At 37.5% G+C, this 24,565-nt stretch overlaps 2 protein-coding genes across 2 annotated transcripts; both read left to right on the top strand.

Moving 5' to 3' along the window:
- The first annotated feature begins 1,400 nt into the window (after positions 1 to 1,400).
- On the top strand, positions 1,401 to 3,512 carry LOC126584736 (WAT1-related protein At4g08300-like). The gene is made up of 7 exons (XM_050249065.1): positions 1,401 to 1,746; positions 1,876 to 1,938; positions 2,020 to 2,136; positions 2,227 to 2,455; positions 2,659 to 2,817; positions 2,903 to 3,054; positions 3,153 to 3,512. Exons 1-7 carry the CDS (start codon positions 1,532 to 1,534, stop codon positions 3,313 to 3,315), a joined length of 1,098 nt encoding a protein of 365 aa, XP_050105022.1. The 5' UTR covers positions 1,401 to 1,531; the 3' UTR covers positions 3,316 to 3,512.
- A 6,866-nt stretch (positions 3,513 to 10,378) lies between these two features.
- On the top strand, positions 10,379 to 16,718 carry LOC126584734 (autophagy-related protein 9-like). The gene is made up of 10 exons (XM_050249063.1): positions 10,379 to 10,792; positions 11,619 to 12,257; positions 12,376 to 12,696; positions 13,360 to 13,582; positions 13,816 to 13,995; positions 14,102 to 14,308; positions 15,072 to 15,149; positions 15,227 to 15,297; positions 15,407 to 15,517; positions 15,674 to 16,718. The coding sequence occupies exons 2-10, from the start codon at positions 11,689 to 11,691 to the stop codon at positions 16,533 to 16,535; spliced, it is 2,622 nt and encodes an 873-aa protein (XP_050105020.1). The 5' UTR covers positions 10,379 to 10,792; positions 11,619 to 11,688; the 3' UTR covers positions 16,536 to 16,718.
- Positions 16,719 to 24,565: the final 7,847 nt, after the last annotated feature.

The raw sequence follows: 24,565 nt of genomic DNA, 5'->3' as shown, positions 1-24,565 counted from the left end.
AATAGAATCGGTCACAAACTTTTAACCGAAAATCAAACAGCAGGAATACTAGACAGACAATTAGCTATATGTAAACCAGGATTTAGCGCCCCTCTAGTTCTATTTTCGATCAAAAATCTATAACCGGTATTATTTGTGCCAGTTGGCCAAAGAATAATTCTGCAGAATCCTTTGGAAAAAGTTTACAACAGCAAGATAGAATAAATCCAGTTTTGTGTAAACGATTGGAGGGAAATGAAAGAAGAACCAATTTCCAACTGGAAGAGAACAATTCTTATTCTCCACACAAAGACAAGTGTTATATTGTGTCACTAAATCACTAGTAAACACAATGTACGGAAACAAATTCATTATTAATTCCTTACTAATTTCTAATTAAATTGCTTCCAATACATATGTCAAATACACAAATATCAACATAATGTTTCTGTAAGACATATTCTGAAATCACAACAACAAGATATTAGGATCACGAACAAATCAAATCAATATAAAATAGAGATGAACTAAATATATTGAACTTATCTATAGAATACGAAAGACATTACTCTTCCGGATGACAAAGGATGAGTTCACAAGGTTGCCTTCTCCTTCCAATACTCCAAAATATCCCTCTACTGTATGAATAGGTTTTAGTATTATGGGGAATTCAATGTATGGAAGCAGGGACTTAACCTAGTATTTATATACCATTGTGGTTCCTTATTAGCCGGCCTATTAACAGCTACAAAAATCAAACCCTAACACTTAAGTGATTGAGTCCTACCATGATTCTTTATCTTTGTAGAGAAACCTATTAGATTTCTTTGAGGTTAATTGCAAAGGTTAAGACTCCATAATCCTTATTTTACTAGGACTATTAGACTACTTATGTCGTTAACAACTCGATAAACAAGTGGCTTACAACACAAGTAATCCAATACATCATTCATTGTCATTCACAACTTTACAGTTTCTGATTTGTACAATAGGGTAAATACATGATATTTACCCTTTTCCATTTAAGCTAACAAGTTAATTAAAGGGCAACACAAAGCCAACAAGGCTTCCCATTTTGCGAGGGTGGATTCCCACTTTGTGAGGGTTGAAGGAGGAACATTTATCGTACACAACATTATCCTTATTTTGCAAAGAGACTATTTCCACAATTTGAACCCGTGACAAAAAATTTATTGGAAATTAGTAAACAGGTTAGGGGAAGGCTTGAAATGCCCTGACAGGACTCAACATGACATCCCCGCCGCCGGTTTTATTTTGAACTATGCATCTGCAAAAGAGATGGTTGAAGAAATATTGGGCTCTGGTTTCAGGAATATAATAAGAGTAGCTAAACTAGCACATTAAAAAGAATAAAACCATACTTGTGCTTGTCATTTTCATGGCAAAAAAATCATGGTCTAAGCAGGAATTTACAAAGAACGTGATACTCTCAACATGCGAGCATAAGCAGAACAGAACCACATTCACAAATACGAATGAATTTAGTGCGTAATTGCTTTGATTATAAACAGGAAAAGAGTAGCAGAAATCTATGTTGCAGTTAATGAGCTGTGGCACCTGTTACAGGATGGGCTTCGCAAGATTCAAGCCGCACATTCTCATGGTTTTGGCACAGATCGGTTATACATTTCTCTACTTGATTACAGCTGCATCCTTCGATCATGGGATGAACCCTCATGTCTTTGTAACGTATCGACATATAGTAGGTGGCTTCGTGATGTTTCCATTTGCCTATTTTCTTGAAAGGTAAAATTTTCTAGCCTGCTATCATGAACTAAACGATTAGAGTGCATTTAAACATTGAATAGAATCGATTAGCAAGTCTCAGCATAGTGAAGGTTTACCATTTGAATGATCGTTTCTGTTTCCCTGCAGAAAAGTAAGGCCAAAGTTGACACTAGCAGTGTTTCTGGAGATATTTTTACTTTCTCTGCTAGGGTAAGGATAATACTTTTCTTTCAATTAACATGAGTTGAGTGAAGCAGGAAAATACTAACCTTTTTCACTTGATGACGACAGGGTTAGCTTAACCCTTAATTTGTATTTTGCGAGCTTGAAGTACACGTCTCCAACCTTTGTCACATCGGTCGCCAACACCATTCCGTCCATAACTTTTATAATTGCAGTCATACTCAGGTGGGGCTTTAAAAGTTCGCAAACACCTGAACATAAATATACATCTTTCTCTTGTTTTTAACAACACTTTTCAATGCACATCACGTATAGGATGGAGGCTGTAGATGTTAGGAATCCCCGTGGAATAGCTAAAATCTTCGGAACCTTAATATCTTTGGCTGGAGCCATGACCATGACCTTGTACAAAGGACCTGCCGTGCGAAGCTCACCAGGAGCTCCAAAACACATCACAAGTAACTCTGTTCACGAAAACTGGACGAAGGGATCAATCCTCCTCATTGGAAGTTGTATATCATGGTCCGCATGGTTCATAATGCAGGTACTCATTGGATATACCAGTTCACTTATCAATCTACTTGAAACCTCCCTTTTTATGGGTATGGAAGGAGTCAGCCTAATTCATAGCAACACAACAGACTATCCATGCATTATCGGCTACACAAAAACATTAAGATAAAAAAGAAATTAAATCAATGTAAAACTACTAGATTTCATTTACAGTAAGTATTCTGCTATCCGTAGGCAATCACACTGAAGAAATATCCTGCACAACTGTCACTAACCACATGGATAAATTGTATTGGGGCAGCACAATCGGCTGTTTTCACAGTAACAATACAACACAAAAGGGTAGCATGGAGTATTAGATACAACAATGACTTCTGGTCCATCATCTATGCTGTAAGTAAATATATGATATGATTAGAATTCTAATTTATTAAGTAGCTATTAACAGTATACTTTGCATGATAAACAAAAACGACAGGGAGTTGTATGCTCGGGTATAATGGTCTTCATTCAACTGTGGTGCACAAAACAAAAAGGACCAGTTTTTGTGACCATGTTCAGTCCCCTTGCAACGGTATTGGTGGCAGTTATGGCATACTTCATTCTTGGTGAAAGACTGCACGTTGGCAGGTAGAAGCACCGTAATGTCAGACTTGCAAGCAACATGTACACACACACACACTCAATCTACTTAAATAGGTGTCTAATTTGATATTTCTTTCACTCAGAATACTGGGAGCAGTCATTATCACCATCGGTCTCTACATGGTTTTATGGGGCAAAGATAGAGATCAAAATGTTATCAGGTCGCAAGAGCAAACTATATTAACTAGTAATGAGCAGATGAAACCCAAGATACAAACGGACACAAGTACAGGGTCCTCCAAATAGATCTTGAGAAAAAGGATGCAACTGTTGGTTTAAGATTATGCATCCTATCATTCGGAACAATGTAATAGGAAATAAAGCTAGTAGCAAGTTAGCTAAATGAATGTCTTTTTTGTATTGGTTTGTATGTAATGGCTTAAGTACTGAGTGCTAGCAGATTAAGGTCGATACAATCAAACATATATCATATTCTGCTTTAACTCCGGGTTTGACAGTTTATTAATCCTGCAAGAAGATTGACACGAAAGATATCATACAATTTGATCAAGGTTCTACATTCATAATTCAATATAACATACATTAAAAGTTGAAAACATACAATTTGTATATCTAACTATAAAGACAACTCACTTGACGACACTTCCAGATGCTAATTGACTTTTCAGAAGTCCATTCTGGAATCAGTTATAATAGCAACTTAAGCTGCTCTTCGACTTCACCTGTGAAAAGAATCACAAAAAGGAACTTAGGCTTAACCAAAGTTTCAATACATTCGGAAAGAATCTTCGGATATAGACTACCTTTGTCAATGACATCCACTGTCCTAAAAATCCTTGCTTATACGCTAGGCGGCTAAACCGTCCTAATTAATCTTTAGGCATTTAAAATTAAGAAAGAGTATCTAAACCTATCTAGGTGCCCGCCTAGACCTGCATAGGACTCTCACTTAGACAGAAAATAAATAACTTTCATTTTGCATTTTATTTTTTCGATAAATTGTAAAAAACTTATTGAATACTTGGATGAATATTTATTATATGTTTGTTTCCCATGTTTTTAATATGTTCTAATATTTTATAATCTATATGTTATTCTATTTTGTAATTTGTGTATCCCAATTCAATTATGTTTCTGGGGATACACGATTGAAGTTAAAAGTGATTCCAATGAAGAAAGAGGATATTCCGATGGAGAAAGGTTTAATCTGGTTGCAAGTGCTGGTGATTGTTACATCAATCACCAAATAAAACAAAAATGGAAATTCCATTTGGTTCGATAAATAACCATGCAATGTTGCTTCTTTAATCATTAATCAATATTTGTTGTGGCGTGGAAGAAGAAGAAAAAGAATTGTGGCTGGTTCTTGATGGAGAATGGGTCAATTAATATATGAAGAGTGTGGAATATAGGTAAAAATTAAGGAAAACTAATGAAAAGGGTTTGAAAACTTTGAGTTTTAATGATAAGGACAAAATAAAGGATAAAGTGAATAGTACCAGGATTGACTTTTTAGTGTAAAAATGTGGTTTTTCGTTAAAGTGAACAGTACCGGGTGTTTTTCGTTAAAGTTCCCTAAAAATTATGGGTGTATATTGAAAGTGTGAGGTGTGAGGGTGTTATGAGAAGGAATGTGGCATGTGTTATGATAAATTTTAATTAAAAAACAAATTTAAGGTGTATTCAACAATATGTGAAGTGTTAATTAAACAAGCCATCAATTTATTCATAAATTTCTCTCATTTACTTACAACTCCTGCAATTTAGAAGCAGCACGCATATCTTAAGAACATTATTAGTGCGAGAATCAAAGATTTTTAATTAGGGATTTCCTTCTGCACTTGCCAGAGCTTAGAAAAGTCTTTGGATTCAATGAATTGTTTCATGCATGGATTTAAAAAAAAAAAAAAAAAATCACCAAACACTAATGGTAAAAACTTCGACAAAGTTATATTAAGAACTATATTAGTTATTATGTATCTAAATTTGCTCAGATATGAATTCTAGATCTTATTTAATTTAAGAGTTACATGTGTAGATTGAGGCAGGAGATACGGGTCTCGAAGAATTAATTCGGGTTTATGCCATGAAGCTCAACGATGGAGACAATCTATCTCTTACGAATATCGATGGAACAATACAGATAAGAAAAGATTTGCACATGGTCTTTATAGATTTGGAAAAAACGTATGATAGAGTCTCAAGAGAATTTTTTTCAGAGGATTCTAGAGAAGAAAGGAGTACGAGTAACATATATCCAAGCAATAAATGATATGTGTGATGGAGCAAGGACATCATTTAGACCTGATGTAAGACAAAGAGAAGGCTTTCCCATAACCATAGAGTTACACCAAGACTCAAATTTGAAAAATACACTTGACTACGGATTACACTACACAAAATATCCACCTGTTGTAGAAGGCTTCAGTGATGCCATTTGGATTTCTGACACTACATAATCCAAGTCGACAAATTGATATGTTTTTACCTTGGGAGGTGCAGCAATATCTTGGAAATCCTCTAAACAGAAATGTATAGCTCGGTCCACCATGGAGTCCGAGTTTATAGCTTTAGACTTGGCTGGCGAAGAAGACGAATGGCTCAAAAATTTTCTGGAGGATATTCCAATGTGGCCAAAGTCGGTAACGGCTATATGTATACATTGTGATAGTATGGCCGCGCAATCAAGGGTCAAAAATCATGTATACAATGGGAAGTCACGTCACATTAGGCGTCGACATAATACTCTTAAGAAGTTGCTCTCCAATGGAATAATATCCATTGATTATGTAAAGTCAAAGGAAAATATAGTTGATCCTTTGACAAAAGGCCTACCAAGAGAGCAAATATTATTTACATCGAGGGGAATGGGTCTTAAGCCAATTCAATGAATCGAACTGGGCGGAAACCTAACCTAGCTGATTGGAGATCCCATGGTCTAGGTTCAATAGGCAAACTGGTTGAGTTTGATTCAAAAGTTGAACACACAACTTACCCATTCTTATGATAAAATGTGTGTTGTCTGTTGACGTTTGAGGGGTTATGTTTTATACATTTAATGACATTAATATATTGTTATCAAGAGGAATATGGCAGACTATTCTTAATTAATGTCACATATGTAGTAGTAAATGAGGCCACATTTATGAGAATTGATATGGCTAAATTCTCTAAAGCTCCTACGAAATCCGGGATTTGTTCAGGGCCAAAATGAACACAGCCGTATGAATTTACGTGTGGCAGACATGATATGTGTGTAGCATATTGTCTCAGTTTACTACTGCGGTGGACAATTCAAGATCTTCCACATCTACTGCATCACCAAGTATACCCGATATGTTTTCACTAGGGTAAGTTCAAGTCCAAAAGACACTTCACTCGATGCATATCATGTCTATTCTCTCTCAGTTTTAGGCAGCCTAGTCATCCATTTGCATTTACATTTGCATTCAAATGTGGGGTAATTGTTGGAGTTTGAATGAAATTTCAACTCAAATGTGGGGTATTGTTGGAAATTTGAATAGTTTGAGTAGAAATTTCTTTGTCCCACATTGGTCATTCCCAAAAGATTTTATCACTTTATAAGGCTTTATCCTTTATAAAAAGTGATTGGAGTAATAGGTTTGGAGAATAAAATTGGGCTCACCCTTGAGGTGCACTAATTAATTGGTAATTAATTATAATTAATAGGTAATTAATTATAATTAATATATAAATATATATAATTAATATATAATTAATTATCAAAAGATGGGCCTTGAGCCTTGGGGCTCGGGCTCTAATAATTAAATTATTTAATTAATTATTTTCAGATTTAATTAATTATTTTTAATTAATTTCGAATTTAATTAATTAATTGTTTTTTACCAACTGACTCATCATTTCAGATGAAGTTTGAAGAGTTCAGAAAGAACACAGAGCAAAGCACCCCTCTGGAGAAGATGTCTCCCAACAGACACATCCCATTCTCATAACTGTTGCGAACATGCATCTTTCTATTATATATACATCTATCTGCATGACATTTAGTATACAAAAAATCAATATTCTTCTTCTACAATCTCAAACATCCTTTCTAAGAGAACCACACAGAAGTTCTCCAGAAGTTAAGTTTTCCGGTGCTGGAATTCTAACTTGATCATTAAATCCTGGTGAAGTAGACATCCGTAGAACTACAAGCACTGAGTAGGGACGAATTTTTGTCTCAAGGACATTGCGGTATGCAAGTCTCGATCTTCAATCTTTCTGTTTTAAATTATTTCGTTGTTCATACTCTGTTCAATATTTATTCGTATTTATTATTTATTAGCATATATAAAATTATCACAGATTGTTGATATATATCCAACATCTGGATGGGATCCATCTCCCATATTTTGAACCTGGCACACAAACTACAAAGGATACCTAATATTCACCAACTTATCTTTTTTTTTTTTTTTTTGGGTCAAACAATAGATTTGTTGGTTCGAATCCACGCAATATTGCAAGGGCAACACTTATCCACCACTGTAGTAGAGGACTACTTGCAATATTCACCAACTTATCACTCACTTTTTTTTTTGGGTTAAGTGTTACATTAAATTTGTGGTTAGAAGTCAAAATAAACAAATAAAGACTAATAAAAGGGAATAGAACAATCCAAACATTTGATAAAAAAGAAGGCAACAAACTCTTCAGGAATCGAACCCACAGAACATCTAATGCACCAACTCGTCACCCAGTCAAACTTTTGTCATAAGATTATATTTGCATATATTTTCGATTTCTCTCTTTATATTGAGAATAAAGATAATGTTTTCTATCGTCTCTCGGAGTATACAAGTTTTGAACATAAAGTCAATAATCATAAAGAAAACTTAGTATAGACTTACCTCTCGTGTAATAAAAAAAACCAACAAAAATAAACAAAAGTTAATGGAAAAATTTACCCAGAATGTGGAGGAAATATATCGTACACCACAAATATGTTTTCGCGCGCCGATGTTGTGTTTGAATAATCGCACACACCTCTCTCGATCTTGAGCTTGAAGGTGGTGTAGTTGTACGGGATAAGGGGCGGGGATTGCCGGCCGCAAAGGTAGCTCAACTCCCGGGTTGTAATAAACGAAGGAGATAATGAACACCATTGAGGCAATGAATGTCCATAGTAGTGATGAAGCCACGAGCTAGAGAAAAAAAGCCTTATTAAAGCCACTAGACAAAATAAATTAAAAATCTTCGTGCTGAAAATAATTTAGGGTTCGTTTGGTACCCTTTTCAGATTTAGTTTTTATAACTCAAAACAATTTTTGAATTCAAATCCTAAACTCTTGTTTGGTAAGAACATTTTCAAATCCTAAACTTACCATTGTCTTTTTATAAGCTTCTTCTCCACTTCTTCGCAACTCGTCCAGTTCAACCTCCGACGACCTCTCCATACCCACATGACGCACCTCTCCATTATACAACTCCAAATCATGTGGTACACTAACGTGATATGAAAATATATTGTCTTTAGCAACACGAACACACAATCCACGACGAAATCACCTTACTAGGATTAGATGGAGCTACACAAATGATCCCATCACAATAACCTATAACACCAAGTGATTGATCATCCCCAATCTCTAGACTCATAGGAGGAACATTGATGTCCTCGATGCTAGAAAGAATGCTATGCTTATGCACATCACCATCGTCGTAGTCATCAACAACATTGTCAAAAGTAATGAGAATAAGGATTGAATTATGTTACCATTTGGATTTGGGTCCTCCGTGGGACTAACATTCGCTTTAAAAAGACACGGGTTGATTGATTGCTGTGCAAGGAATTGGACAGATGCTTGTCTACGAACATGGGTGGTCGTCGATGAGAGAATGCCACCATTTATAGAAGGGGTGTGCTATCCATATACCCCTTTTTACTTCTTCCACACCTTTTGTTAATTTCTATCATTTGATCTTCTTCAATTCATCCGATCCGACGGTCAAAAATTAAAAGGTTGTGAGAGAAATAAAAAAAAGTATGTAAATATCACACCCCTTTATAGAAACACTTAAATCGCATCAAAGATTTCGAAGGCAGAGTTTGACAGATTTTTCTCCAACAAACCTTGTCCAAAATTGGAAGCGGTGTTCGTAATTTGTGCAGTGTCAAGTATCAATTTACCCTTCTTCGATTGTACACACACAAAACAACAGCAAGATCACGAGATTCCAGAATATCACATTAGGAATTGATTCGCGACGCAAACGTGAAAATCAGTGACAAAACGTCCTATATGGTAATAATTTTTCTCAATTCCTTTTCAGTTAGTGCCCTTTTTTGTTTCAAGGTTATCCGTGTCCACTTTTTTTTCTCTTCGTGAGCCTTGTGAGTCTTAACAAAGAGAGATTTTTCTGTCTGCTTGGAACACAAAGCAGAACACAGCATGTCATTATACAATTGGAGGGACAACTGAAAGAAAAAAAAAAAATCCTTTCCTTCAATTATATAATAACATGTAATGTTTCATCCATATTTCCAGCACACCGAAAAGTCTCGCCTAAACAAGGCCTAATTTTATAATAGTAGAGATTATATACACCCCAGTATGAGATTAGACGAAAATTGATATAACGATATATTACACTAAGAGGATATGAGAATAAATTTGTATCAAACTCGTTATGGAATGAAATTCGAACCTAAAAAAATTGATAAGAGTCGAAACTTAAAATTAACATAAACCAATTTCTTTATTTAATTCATAAACAAAAAAAAAAAAAACAAAAAAAGTTCATGTGCCTCGTAAGTTCAAACTTTTAAAATTTATGTGCAACATTCCACAACTACCACTATCTTGACTACAACCATTTTACTAAGACAATCAACGTCGCTATATCTAATCTGATGCTCGTTGGACCAGTTTCTTCCGCCCCAAGTACAGTTGTTGTTTAAATATGTGTATTAGGCTAGTTGATTGAGATAGCGTGTCAACCTCCTTTACACGCTAGTTCGAATCGCCCTCGAAAATACAGCCACCCTAAAAAATAGATTCGTGGGCTCAGAGAAATTTTTAGTAGTGATGAGAACACAAGTGGCAGGTACACTACGTGTTTTAATAGCAATGGTGGAAAAATTTTATTTTGTAAGTTATTAACTTTTTAGCACACATATCCCACTACACGTGCTGTACCACTTCGTGTACCGATCACATTGAAAAATCCCTGATGAGCTCCCTGTAAGCCCTTAACCCCAAAATATCACTGTTACCCAGGCCATATTTAGGCCCAAAGCAAACCCTCCCCAATCAAACTGCCAATTTTTTAAGATTTTTGACCCCAATATTATTCCTCAATTCCAACGAAACCAAGGCTTGCGAAGCATCAAACTCAAAGGCCTCCATTAGCAAAGCATTACCCAACTTCACGTCTCCTTCCCAATCTTTTCTTATTATTTGATACAATTTAACAAGCAAACTCTCACACATAGAGAAAGAAGAAGAAGAAAACAAAACACCAAAAAATAAAAAAATAAAAAAATAAAACCCCAAAAGCTTTCCCTTGTCTCTTCGGTTTCTCCTCTCTGTTTTCAATCAATCGCAGAGCCATTTGTGTTTACAGGACCATTGCCCTTCAGCTTCTTCCCCATTTTTCACCTCCACACCTCTCTTCTCCTCTCTGACCGTCCCAATCCGTTTCGAATTGGGTGTCCTTTTCGAAACGCATATTTTCTGTGTTCCAATCAATTTCATTGATTTCGACTCTTCTGAGGATGCTGCTTCGTGGGTCGGAGGTAAAGATTCCTTCTTTAACTTTTATCGTGTTGTTTTTCGATTTGGGTTTTGTTTGTTTAGCCCAAAAGAAAGAGTAAATATGTTGGAGTTTTGTTCAATTTTTAATTATGTGCATAAACATGGTTTCGTACTTTTTCTTGTCGAGTTTTTGCATTTGGGTTTCTGGGTTTTGTTTAATTTGTTTGTTAGACTGTTATTTTCTCGGTGAATTGACTTGTGGTAAAGCTCAACGATCAGGTTTATTCCTATGATTTTACTTTGTTGCACAAAAGTCTGGAACTTTCCCGGAAAGTAAACAGCTGAAGTATATTGCTTTATGTAGGATAAAAAACAAAGTGGTTGCTAGGCCTATGGGATTTTGTGTTACATTGCACTGGAGAGGTTCTGTGAGTGTTTCTCGCGGTTGCGCTGTGTTACTTTTACTCAACTAGATAGTGAAACTAGAGGCCATTTTCTAAATTTGGTTTGTTTGGCGTATTTATATACTTTTTAGTTTATTTTCAATCAGAAAAAACTTGGGTTTAGCTGATCAGTTTAGTATGCTGGAGACAGTGCATGGTTGGTTCCAGTTGTAATTTGATCCTCGTTAAACTGTCATTCCAATGTGATGATAATCTGATTGAGGTGCTTCGGTTTTGGTGGGAGGGCTTATTAATTTTGTTACTGCCACATTCACTTCTCCCAGACCCTGCGTAAAGCGGGAGCCTTGTGCACTGGGTACGACCTTTTTATTGTATAGTTTTCCCTCTTTCACCTGTGCTGAAGTTTGTCTACAACTTTACATGCCGGTAAAAGGACTTATCTTATGCTTTTTGTTGCTTACAGAACCCTGCTTAACAAGTATAGTGGTTTGTGGAATGGACTGGCTGTATCTGTCCATTGCCAGCCTTTGTGAATGATGTTAGGTAGGTTGAAGGGTGTGACGTCTGGCATTTTAAAGTGGAAGGGCGATTCATCTTTGACATCAGCGTTGCTTAGGGATGTGGCTCCTGAGGTTGAATTATCTGAATATGGTAGGGCACCGAGTCCTGGCAGTGAGAGCCCTTCAGGGCTTCTTAATGGTGAGAGTATAAATGTTGAACCAATTGCTGATTTGGACCTGTTCTTTGAAAGGCTCTACAGCTACTACTGTGAGAAAGGACTTTGGTGTATTATTATAAAGTGGATAGTTGAACTTCTAAGCTTGGGCTTCACTATATTGTTCTCAGGATTCTTCTTATTAAAAGTTGATTGGAATGGTCTTCGTAATGCAAAATGTGGGATGGATGCATTCGAATCTGGAATTAAGCCCTGTGACCTTGCTAAGGAAGCCCTTCATCAGCACCCATTAACCCCTCTAACTCTTTCCAAAGCCATCATTGTTGGATATTTGGGCATATTTTCCATTTATTTGGTCTTCTGTTTTTTGAGGTTTTTCTCTCAGTTAAGGGATACTTTGGGTGTCCGTCACTTCTATCACAGCAGGTATGTCTGAATAGTTTGACCTCAAAAGATTTAATGCGTTTTAAGCAATGCCTGTTGTTTTTTACAGAACCTATGCCTTTATTAGTAAAGAATAGTGATTTTGGTTGTCTTATTGCAGTCTCCATGTCACAGACAATGAAATTCAGACCATGCCATGGGCATCAATTCTTGAAAAGGTTGTTCAGCTACAAAGGTCGCAGCCGCTCTGTGTGGTCAAAGATCTTTCTGCTCATGATGTGGTTATGCGATTGATGCGGAAGGAGAACTACTTGATTGGAATGCTTAACAAGGGGATTCTTGCTTTCCCTATTTCACAGTGGGTTCCAGGTGCTGGTCCAACTGTCAAGTTTGGCTCAGATGGAAAGCAAGAACGATTAATACTGACAAAAACCCTTGAGTGGACCTTAAATTGGTGCATTCTGCAGAGCATGTTTGATCGGTAGGGTGAATCTTAGTACAAACATCTTGCAATACATTTGTACATCTCGATTTCACTTGGAGTCTTGATCTTATATCCAAGTGGCATATGACCTATATATATTTACGATTATCTGGAATGAATACATTATGATGCCTTCTTTCTTGTTTTTGTACTTGGAATTTTCATTAGCTACAGTGAATATTTATCCTATAGATGCTAGGAGCAAAGCTATAATGCATTTCTTCAAAATAAAACTAAAATTTAGAAGCTATATCTCTCAATATGATCATCCATGTCTGGCAAGAAAGTATTGGGTTGAGTTGACTCTTGGTCAAACTTTGTTGAATATTTTAATTGCTTTTAGTTTCTAATATACTTGGTGTACTTATAGATCTATGCACAATATAGAGAAAAAAATGATAAACTGGGACCTATTTGATCTACACTAGAATCTTTGGTAGGAGGTTTTATTGGTTTGAGTGGCCATGCTTCAAGGACTAATGGGTAGAGTATGGCTTGGTTGATAATTTTTCATTCTTGTATCATTGTCTTGTATTGTGTATTTCCTTTTAGATGAAGTGTGTAATATTCTTTTTCAAACAGATGCACCCTGGAGAATTTTATGTGTCCTGTGTTTTCTGTTATAATATTCTTTTCTGACAATGTGTACTCTTTCTGCAGAAATTTCTGTGTTACAAGGGACTTTATATCTAATCCAAGAACATTAAAGAAAAGACTTATGGTAGTTGGGTTTGTAATGCTTCTCCTTTCGCCATTTCTTGTCATATTCATGCTGGTATATCTCTTCCTGAGGCATGCAGAACAGTTTTATAACCATCCAAGCACAGCATCATCTCGAAGGTGGTCAAATTTGTCAAGGTGGATGTTTAGGGAATTTAATGAGGTAATATTTTTGTTCCTCTCAAGTTCGACACGCTCCTTTTCCCATGTCTGGTACTTATGCTATGGAAAAATTTGTTAGTCAAAAGTTGTCATTTAAGGTCCAAGTAATATACTGACTTAGGAAAATCAATCTTCCCCTCCCTTCTTGGTTTTTGTTGACAATGTCTATAATAGTACGGTGTTTTGTACTTTTCTCTTTTGTATTAATTGTACGACCGGCATGGTGAATGGCAGGTGGACCATTTGTTTAAACACCGAATCACTAGCAGTGTAGTGCATGCTTCTGATTATTTGAAGCAATTTCCGTCTCCTATTATATCTATAGTAGCGAAATTCATCTCTTTTGTTTCTGGGGGCTTTGCTGCTATTCTAATCATCATCGCATTTCTGGAGGAATCTCTGCTAGAGGGCCATGTAAGATATTCTTACTTGTAACGCAATGCTATATCAGACTGTCTGTATGCATATTGATGCTAATTTTTAAGTTATTTTGTTTCTACAATATTTCTGAATCATGTAGATATTTGGACGCAACTTGTTCTGGTATGCTGCTGTTTTTGGAACTATAACAGCTATCGGCAGGGCTGCCATTACCGATGAGCTGCTGGTCCTTGATCCAGAGGGGGCAATGTCTATGGTGGTACAATATACACATTATATGCCGAAGACATGGCGTGGCAAAGAGACTACTGAAAGGGTTCGAGTAGAGTTTGAAACCCTGTTTCAGGTTATTCTGGGACATTTCATTTCCTCTTGTCAGTTTTATACTGAGATTGATTATGGGAAATAATCATGGGCATGCCAATTGAATTTATGCATCACATACATAGTACGTCCCATTCTGTATTTCTATTTCCCTTTGGTGAAACAGATACTTAGTAGGGCCATTTCTGCATCACATGCGTGGTTGAGTCTATATAGATACGTCCCAGTAAATATTTGATTGTTCACAACTAATATATTTCTGGGAGGGGAAAGATGGCGAAGTGGAGAAGGGCGAAGTGAGGAAGAAGGATATGGGAGGGGCAAAAGGGAACAGAGATTGTCTTAGCAGTCTACTCAGTTTTGGGGGCCTCGCTAAGACCGACTAGGAATGTGTTTAGTTGAGGCGAGTTCCTCCTAGTTTCATTAAAGCTAGTTTATGCGAGTAACAAACACGGAACTACACTAACACTTACTCCGGTACAGTCCAGTGAAAGCTTGTACGCCAAACAAACGCACCGTTAATCTCTTTCCACACCCAATGTCAAAATATATTTTATGAAATTCCAAGTTTACCCTTATATATATATTTATATATATAAAGTGAGAAGGCAAAAAGGGTAAAAAGAAAAAAATTGTAAAAGTACAAACTAAAACTACCTTACTTACAATCCAGTTTTTGAAAATAATTTTGCTTTTAAGTTTTAACAAAACAGCTTATTATTACATGTTATGATTAATACACAAATTATGCTGCTGCTCATGCTATTTCGTTTTTCTAAATGCAGTATACTGGAATGATGTTACTTGAGGAGATGGCCTCAATCTTCCTTGCTCCATATTTACTTATATTTGTCGTCCCGAAGGTCTGTTTCTATTGTAATTGCTAATCTCACAATTTGCAGTTTCTTGTTTTAATGTATTTTTGTGTTTTATTTTGCAGAGGGTGGATGACATATTACAGTTTATTGCAGACTTCACGGTAGATGTTGAAGGTGTTGGTCATGTGTGTAGGTCGGTATTCTTCATCAATCATTGTTGTCACCGTCTTTTAATCTGTACTCTGGCACTATATACTCTATTAACAAGAATACGAAATTTGACTGCCCTGATTCCTTGGCAGTTTTAGTGCCTTCGACTTCCCAAGACATGGTAATAGCAATTACGGGTCTCCTTACAATGTACCTCGCTCCCAGAGGAGTTCTCAGGGGAAAATGGAGAAATCGTTTTTGAGGTATGATCACAACCATTACTCATAAGATTCCTGTAAGCAGCAATTAAGTAGTTGTAAAAAAAATGCAATATTACTAGGACTATGCTAATTCGGCATGCCCCGGATAAATTCCTTTCCACATCTCAAATCTTATGAGCTATCCAATTTTTGTGGCAGCTTCAAGAGTAACTATCCATCATGGGACCCAAATACTCAAGGACGTCTGTTTCTAAAACAGCTGAGAACTTTCCAGGAGCAAAAGTTGCAGGGACAAGGAACTAGACACACATATTCTCCTCCAAGAGGCTTTGGCGACAGGAACTTTTTATCACGGGAAAGGCCAACCCCTGGAACTGGCTATCACATGGGGTCACTGTGGTTAATTGACGCAGATCAAAAGAATCACCCCTATCTCCTTGATTGGTATTACACCTCTCGGCCACACCATACGGCAAGTTACACCGGGGACATTCCAGAAGAACCATTTGAAGCTACTGAGCAACATTCTGCTGATTGGAATCCAACCAACTTTCTAGATAATCAACTGAAATTTGAAGATCTTTGGGCTCAACACTATGATGATCGTTCACAGTCTAATATGGGTGCTTCTACGTCGGCACCTTTCCACCGAGAGAGTGTACTTCAGCATCATGACGCTGGTACTTCCGCACATCCAATGCAGAGTCATTGGTGGGCTAGAACTGGCCGACATAGTACACTGCCCCAGTCAAGTTTTCTCGAGCCTCCAGATTTCGCCCAACACGGCAGACAGCCCCAGTCAAGCTTTCTCGATCCTCCAAACTTCATGCGTCAGCCTTCAGATGATTATCACGGAAACTTCTCAGAAAGAAGCTTCAAGGAACGAGAACAAGAAGAACTGGAACAAGAACAAGAACAACGGTTGGATTGGAGGAACGACCAGAGTTTGTCCCGAACAAGGTATGTGGATGAGCTAGACTTAGAGGCAGGAGAGTTTGATCTTCATTTCGATGATGTGTATAGTACTAGACCTCCAGAAACTCCGGAAATAAAGCCATAGCCACCCCAAGCTTTTAGTGATATAGATTTGTTCCCCTCTGGTTTTTTCAAGAGGTTCTTGCTTAAAGTAATTTGGGTGGTTTTGCAGCTACTGTGGACTGTGATTAATGTTAAATACTCATTAAACGAATCTGTGTATTCTTTGTTGTATATAAATTCAACCGATTCTTGATTTTACCACTAATACTGTGGATTGTCAAGTTGTATTCTTGATCACTTGTAAACAGTGTTTTAAATATCGCCGAAATTGTCAATATTTTAATCGGAATGTCCATAAATCAAGTATCGATATGGTGGGGGTTGGAGTCTGAAATGCATGTCGGCGAGAAATCGGAAAACTTACGATATGGATAATATTTATCAATTTATTACGGAAATTTCGCCGGAACCATTGCACATTTGAATTTTTTTTGAAATTTTTTTCTCTAATTTTGACTAAATATGAATGAGTTTATATACCTACCCGAACTTAGAGTTTACCATTTTCAAATTGGCACTTTATCTCTTCATCTTTAAGTTTCTGCACCTGTATGGTTTGACATGATATTCTTTAAAGTTTCAGTTTAAAGTTTAAATTTTTATGTTTTGACAAAATTTTAATCATCAAAGACAACTGATATCAATATCGATATATTCATGTATATTTTTATAAATTTGTGTATCGATATTTCATCGATATCAATATATTAAACAATGCTTATAAGTAGAAAATTCCAATTCAACTTTCATAAATGGCTAGTTTGATAGTATTACCAATAAGGCAACAGAAGTAAAGATTATAAAAGAAGAGAAACTTCAACAAGACTAATCCAAAGAGCTCTTACACTAAACGAAACTAACATGGAGTTAAATGGTATCAAAAACGATAATTTGATATTTTTGTGAGACATGATGCACTCAAACCATCCCACTTGTGTTTTTATTCCCAAACGAGCACAACTATGTTGATACTTTGTAAATCTGCTTGACTATGGTATCGGATATGATTCAATTCTTAACTAAGCTCTTTCAAACTTAAAAAAGAATGAATAATCTGTTGCAGTCCTATTTAGAATAGGAATGTGATTGTGTAAATCCTAGGAAATATGGGAATGTATCTTATATTCCTATTAGGATTAGATTACCTATTAAATGTTGTAATCCTAAAGGGAAAGGTTTTACCCTTTCTACTACTATAAATAAAGGCACAATGGGGTGAGATAACACACACCCACAATTACACATCTCTCTATTCTTCTCTCTATTGCCGCACCCCCTCTCTCTCTAAGGCCTCCATAATTGTTCAGTAAATTATGCCTACAACACGTTATCAGTACGCTCTTGACGCTGCGCTGACAAGAGAGTTTGATCTTCAATCTGGGGAGTATTATGTCTTTAATCATTCTTTTCATGATTAATTTAATTATTTTATTGAATTGATCTACATGCTATTGATTCAATTTAATTTTTCTATGTTGAATGTGATACAACGAATTGGAGATGCAATTTCGGCTTTCGGAGAAGGATCTTCTACAAATTCAAAGGCTTATTCGTTTTCAGCTACTCAGGTACGCTTAAAATAAAGGAAGATATTTGAAACGACCCATGAAGCATGAAAGCATTCCCCATGATGCATGAACCCCCTACATTTATATTTACCTTCCGATATATATATTGTATATGTTTCATATATTTGTCAATATATATATTTGTTTCATGCATTACACAATAATTGCTATGTGGAATTTGTGAGTCAAAGAATCGAAAGAAATTAGAAGCATATTAGGGTTTTCCGAAACCCTAAAGGATTTGAAAAAAAAAAAATGGGGGAATCAGGACATGGTGCGGCACACCACCGCACCATCATTGTGCAAATAATCACTAGGCCTAGGCCTGGATTTTACCTCGGTAGGGCCTGTAGCCCTGAGCCTATGCACACTGGCCTTGGCTCGCAGCCATCCAACCTGCCCAATTGTCTGGGTTGTCCTCCCATACACACGCTGCAACCTTTTTGGTTGCTGGGTTTTGTTGCTCTGACTTGCATACATATAGCCAGCATATGCTGGGCTTGTCACTGCGCCACCCATACCCAAGCCCGTGACCTGCAGTCACTATGGGGCTGCTTTCATGCAACCAGCTTTCGCTAGGATCCCCGTGACAACCCACAGGCTAACTTGCACTAGACCTGTCCGTGCACTCCCTTGTGGCCCAAAACACGACCCAGCTGCGGCTAGGGTCTCCCATTCCTCACCCATGGCCTGCAGCCACCACCAAAGGAACATTTGGGCCTCGCCTTATGCTTAAGGCACCTAGCCTATGCCTCTTAACCCCCAGCATTAAGCCCAATTATTTTTGGGGCTCTATTTTCGATCCAATAATATTATTTTAATATTATTTTGCTTCTACGATCGACCCTGAATGGTCCCGATCTATTGAATTAATTAAAAGTGACTTGCAGTCCATTAATCTGATAATGAATCCAAAATTATTGACCTGAAGATCACTTTTGGACATTAACGATTCAATAATTTATTTCTCTTCTTTGAACCGTCACATACTTTCGTAGTAACGAAGCTCTCACACTTGAGTTCTCGAAGACAACTCAAATCCACTACACTAAGTTAGTATATTGCATTCTGAGTTTCTTGCAGGAACCTCTCTTTTATGAACTAAATGTTCATAAACTAAATCGAACATGTAGTTTCAAATTTAGTGCCTTTGAAACCAGAAGTTTTCATACAACAATACACCCATGAAAACCCGACGTTTTTCATGAAAACCATGTCTTAGAACTCGAATGTTCTAACTTTGATGTTTATGGATAATTCATTCCCATAGCACCAATCACAATCTTGTTCCCTCAAATTCAGTGAATTGTCGAACCGTCACAAGTTTGCTTTTTCTGATTTGGACGTTTTCTAATAGAAACCACTTTAGGTGGAGTACAAGACGTGAATCTCCACTTGACTATCAAGAAGCTGAGAAACCATTGATGCCAACAATGGCAAGGAAGAGCTGAATAAGCCTCCGCCATAATCTTCATTCGAAGACTTATGCTCAAAGCATTACAAATGGAAATACTCCCCGAACGAGGATTCCATGGCTCTTTGGCTCGCTTCTACGGACCGTCTAATCATGAAAGATATTGCCCAAAGCAAACCATGATTACGTCCATGAATGAGTACAATTCTGAAGTTTATAAATCCGATCGAATTTTGACTGGAGAATACTTTTCTCGTCCTTCCTTGTTTCTAACTCGCCCCTGAAGCAGCAGTGTAGATAGTGAAAGTTTATCAAATTCTCGGATCTGATTACTACCACAAACGTGAGAGAAAGGTATGGACCCAGTTTGGTTAAAGCCTACCAAATGGTGATGCACTACTGCGGCAGGGATACACTGAATGGCATATTCTTTCACAATACAATTTCGAGTTTGTGTTCACAAACATATAGTATAATCAGGGCCTGCCAAGGTGTGGCATCATGTCCGAAGCATGATCCTTGGTACATAAGACCTAAAAACTTCAAGAATAAGGGATAATATTCTTGAACCTTAACCTTGCAAGAATCTACTTCCGTCTTGATGGAATAGATCATTGGTTATGCACCTGTTCGTGCCCCTACCAATGTTGTTGAGGAGTACCATTCTAGTAGTCAATATGTGAGATTGATTTTGCTCCACCAAATATCGTTGGAATAGAAAAATTGTGACATGAATAGCCTTGTTGGCCGAATCCACCAAAGTAACTTTGGTTTACTTTGTGAGCATTTTTTCATGTTCTTGGATTCAAGTTTGGTGTATGTTTTACTTATGGATAATCTTATTGATATTGTCCTCGAATATATGTTAATTGAATCATGTTTCTTAATACATGTGACCGATTCAATTAACCACGTGATTAGGTAAGAATGTGGGAAAGTTAGTTGTCTGGATGAATACGTACTACGCACACTAACTTTACACCTAAATCACATCTCTAACAACGATTTTAGGTCTATCCAACCTGATTAAGAGCATTGGCACGCTCCTCATTGTATGAATGGTACTGAATTATCATTTAAAGGACCTTAAATTCTTCTTGACGTTGAGTTTTTAAGGATATTCGAGATGACAATGATCATAAATGAAACCACTGAAGAAAATAGAGTGAAATATCTTTGCACCACCTCCAAAAATGAGCCTGAAGCTTTGATTTGGGGCCAATGGGTTGTCTCACAACTGGGAATACACCACATGTGGCCGACCTATAGCCTGGTGATTGAGCAGTTTACTTGCTTTGACACGACCTTTTGGGACACTTAGGTCGAACAATGATGCTACAACGCATCTCTTTATCTGAAGTAAGGATTTTGTGCCTACAAGCACACTTGGCCAATCTTGCTCATTAGGGAAATGGATTTTCTATATCATTTCTTGCAAAGATACAACACGACTCCATTTTCGCAGTGGATTCAAGGGAATATATGTGGACTAATCCAACCAAAATGCAGACCATATAATTATTTATGGTTTTGGTTGATGAATCGACAAATTGGTCACATGTTTGTCCACACACATTACGGCTAAACCTCTTGGCCGATTAAGGGTTCACCACCCTACTTATCCCTTAAGGTTTGGAAGATTGGATAATGTTAGAGAGTTTATATCGACGGTTTTCGATAAAGTATTGCATGTCATTTTGGGTTTTTAATTGAACATCGCATTCCCATGTTCACCCCAAATAGCCTAGCCTAGCGATCATAAAGCGCAATTTAAATGATTGCCTGAATTTTAGTAAACGTATCAAGTTTTCGGTCTTTGCCTAGGGCTATGCAATCTTGCACGCAGCTATGTTGGTCCGCCTTGAGGCCCATTGCCACCCAACCTATATGACGTTATAGTTGGTTACTGGTACGAACCTGACGACTTTCGTATTTACGCATTTGGGTGCGCATTCCATGTGCCAAGTTGCGCCGCCGCAACGTACCACCATGGGTCATCAAAGAAGGATGTGTATCTTTTGTCGATCATGATTCTCCTTCACACTAGCTCTCTTCGAGCCCTTGCACACGATATCTTTACCGCTTATTTACGGGTTGTCACTTTAATGAGACAGTCTTCCCGCTGTTAGGGGGAGATAAGAACGTCAACGTTCTTGTAGAACGACATGAATTTGCATGGACGTTGCCCACTATGTCTCATCTCGATCCCCATACTGCACAAATGTGATAAGCAAGTGCGACGAATTCTAGATTTTAGAATGTTGCTCCAGACGCATTCCTCTGATCTAGCTAAAGTGACGAGATCATATACCAGCTGCAAACATGTCTGCAAGGATAGACGTACTTAACGGACGTCGAGTCAACATCCCTGGAGGGTGTGCCGCCCAAGTTGGACAATTTGGATGCCCCTGTTGGACGGTCCGGTACACCGGCGGATAGCTAATCAATATGTCTTGGCCTAGAGCACGACATATCATTCGGTTCGTAGGATTCACTTCCCTGGAAGAAGAAAACATGACACAACAATGAATCTAAACTCGATCGCTATCTCAAATCATTTCCATCTCATGAGATTAATCCGAATTACTCCCGAGACTTGAAGTTCTTGGTCTAGTATACTAGTTTGGATGAGAAAATGGAATTGAAATGAGATTATCATCGATGATGTTTTCACTTATATGGTAGCTACCGACATAAATGAAAAGCGACGATATCGAACCGTGTTCCGTTGATTAAGTGACAACGTAGAACTGATTGGACAACTAAAGTTACAATCTAGGTCAAATTCCTTACCAAAGTGTGTATTGGACCTGTCGTTCCTACACTGCCCAAGGTAACCCTGTTGAGTTACAAGTGGGAAAGGAAACGTTATGAGATGAATGAAATAGTGCGATATGATGCACGCCTTACGGCGCAAGATTTCTCTTAAAACGTCCTATGATTGATAGCAGCATTATGAAATGTGGTTAGTATTTCTCCATGGGGATATAAATACGGAGATTTACGTGTAAGTTCCCGAAGAATTACATGGACTAGTTCAAATAGTTCCAAACCACGGAACACCCTCTTAACTCGTTTTGAGGCGTTCACTTATGGATTGAAAAATCCAACGGATGTGGTATACCCATCTAAGTGATTATTTGATCAGTCAAGGATATGAATTATGCCGTTGCGTGTTAAACTATGAAGTCTTATTCCAAATTGCTAGAGTTACAGTTTATGTCGTTAACACGAATCTCACTAAGACTCTGGAAGAGCTTGAGAAAACTGCCTCGCACCTGAAGATGAAATTTGAGATGAAGGATCTTGGGAAAACTCGTTTATGCCTTGACCTGAAGTTGAAGCATTGTTCTGATGGTATTTTGGTCTACCAGTTGAACTACACCCGGAATGTGTCACCTTTGAGTATACCCATGATCGTCCATACGTTATATGCAAATGAGACTCTTGAAGAGTTTATGGAATCTGAAATTCCATATCTAAAAGTTCAACTTTGCGCTTCGTTGTACTTAGCTCATTGTATTTAGACAGGACATCTCCTTCGCTGTTGATCTTGGTAAAGATGCAGCACCGCGCCTACACGCAACCACTGAATTGGTATTAAAGACGTACCCTGAAGGTATTACGTGGGCAAATCCCAACGCATCTTGAGCGGATCTAACCCCCCTGATCCTCGAAATGATGTTTGCCTTATTTGTTATGTTGACTCTGGTTACTTATCAAACCCGCACAAGGAAAAATCCCCGAATGGTTATGTCTTTACCGTTAGGGATATCACAATATCTTGGAGGTCCACGATATGACCCTAGTTGCGAAATCTTCGAATCTTTCCAAGACTCACCTTACTTCACTATGCCACAAGTGAGACATGGTTAGAAGTTCTTGTTGAGCATATTCGAAGTACTTGCTATATTTTCATCCATCGTTGAGTCCCAACGACGATCCATGAAGATTATGCCACATGTATCAACCTGACCAAGCCATGATACATCAACGAAGTCAACACCAAGACATATTGCGTCTACATCTACATCAGCAAAGCATCAGGAGATTGAAGTCATGCAAACCGATCCCAGACAACCTTGTCGACCTTTACACGATGTCACTGACGAAGTCAACCTTCCAGAAGCTTGTCCGAGGAATTGGTATGCCTAACTACTCATATGCAATGCTTGTAGTTCTCATTTGGAAGTTATGTCAAACTCAGGGGGAGTATCTAGAAGTATACTCACTTGATCTTAATGTACTCTTTTTCCCTACGATTAGGAGCATTTTTCCCACTGGGTTTTTACTACCTAACTAGGTTTTAACGAGACACCCATCTTGGGCTGCTCATACCCTTGAGAGCTATTCTACTTGCGTCCAAAAGACGTATAGTTTTGACTTAATGCAACTTCTCACTTTTCTCCTTAGACTATGGGGTTTTCTCCCATCTTGGGTTTTACCATAGCGAGGTTTTGTGAGTTTTACTTTTTATGCATTCTTTCGTTGATTTGAGACTCACATTTGCCCATTGTGCCGACGACTTCATCAACTGTACTTACTTCATCAATGAAGACTTGATGCGCCATTTACTTGAGTATTTATACACTCAAGGGGGAGTGTTGCAGTCTTATTTAGAATAGGAATGTGATTGTGTAAATCCTAGGAAATATGGGAATGTATCTTATATTCCTATTAGGATTAGATTACCTATTAAATGTTGTAATCCTAAAGGGAAAGGTTTTACCCTTCCTACTACTATAAATAAAGACACAATAGAGTGAGATAACACACACCCACAATTACACATCTCTCTATTCTTCTCTCTATTGCCGCACCCCCTCTCTCTCTAAGGCCTCCATAATTGTTTAGTAAATTATGCTTACAACATAACCATGGTTCTCCGGGAGTTCTCTTCAACAAAATGAAAAAAATAAAAACCGCACAAAAGATATTACTGCCCACATCATCGTTCTTGTCCATCGTCTCCACTGGCTCTATTCACAGAAGCAGTTCGTAGGGCTTATGCAAAAAGGGTTTAACAAAAATCCCATCACAAATTCACAAAAACCTCTCAACACTTCGACC

This window comes from Malus sylvestris, chromosome 10 (genome assembly GCF_916048215.2).
Source record: "Malus sylvestris chromosome 10, drMalSylv7.2, whole genome shotgun sequence".
NCBI lineage: Eukaryota > Viridiplantae > Streptophyta > Magnoliopsida > Rosales > Rosaceae > Malus > Malus sylvestris.
Note: the sequence above shows the minus strand (reverse complement) of the source record. Positions and strands in the feature narration are given on the sequence as shown.

What these genes read in the sequence shown, in the direction of transcription:
- LOC126584736 (XM_050249065.1), top strand. Translation starts at nt 1,532, where the DNA reads ATGTTGCAGTTAATGAGCTGTGGCACCTGTTACAGGATGGGCTTCGCA. An exon ending in TTTTTACTTTCTCTGCTAGG is followed by an intron (nt 1,939 to 2,019) that starts GTAAGGATAATA and finishes TGATGACGACAG; the next exon opens with GGTTAGCTTAACCCTTAATT. An exon ending in TCTGGTCCATCATCTATGCT is followed by an intron (nt 2,818 to 2,902) that starts GTAAGTAAATAT and finishes CAAAAACGACAG; the next exon opens with GGAGTTGTATGCTCGGGTAT.
- LOC126584734 (XM_050249063.1), top strand. Translation starts at nt 11,689, where the DNA reads ATGATGTTAGGTAGGTTGAAGGGTGTGACGTCTGGCATTTTAAAGTGG. An exon ending in AATCTCTGCTAGAGGGCCAT is followed by an intron (nt 13,996 to 14,101) that starts GTAAGATATTCT and finishes TGAATCATGTAG; the next exon opens with ATATTTGGACGCAACTTGTT. An exon ending in GGTGTTGGTCATGTGTGTAG is followed by an intron (nt 15,298 to 15,406) that starts GTCGGTATTCTT and finishes ATTCCTTGGCAG; the next exon opens with TTTTAGTGCCTTCGACTTCC.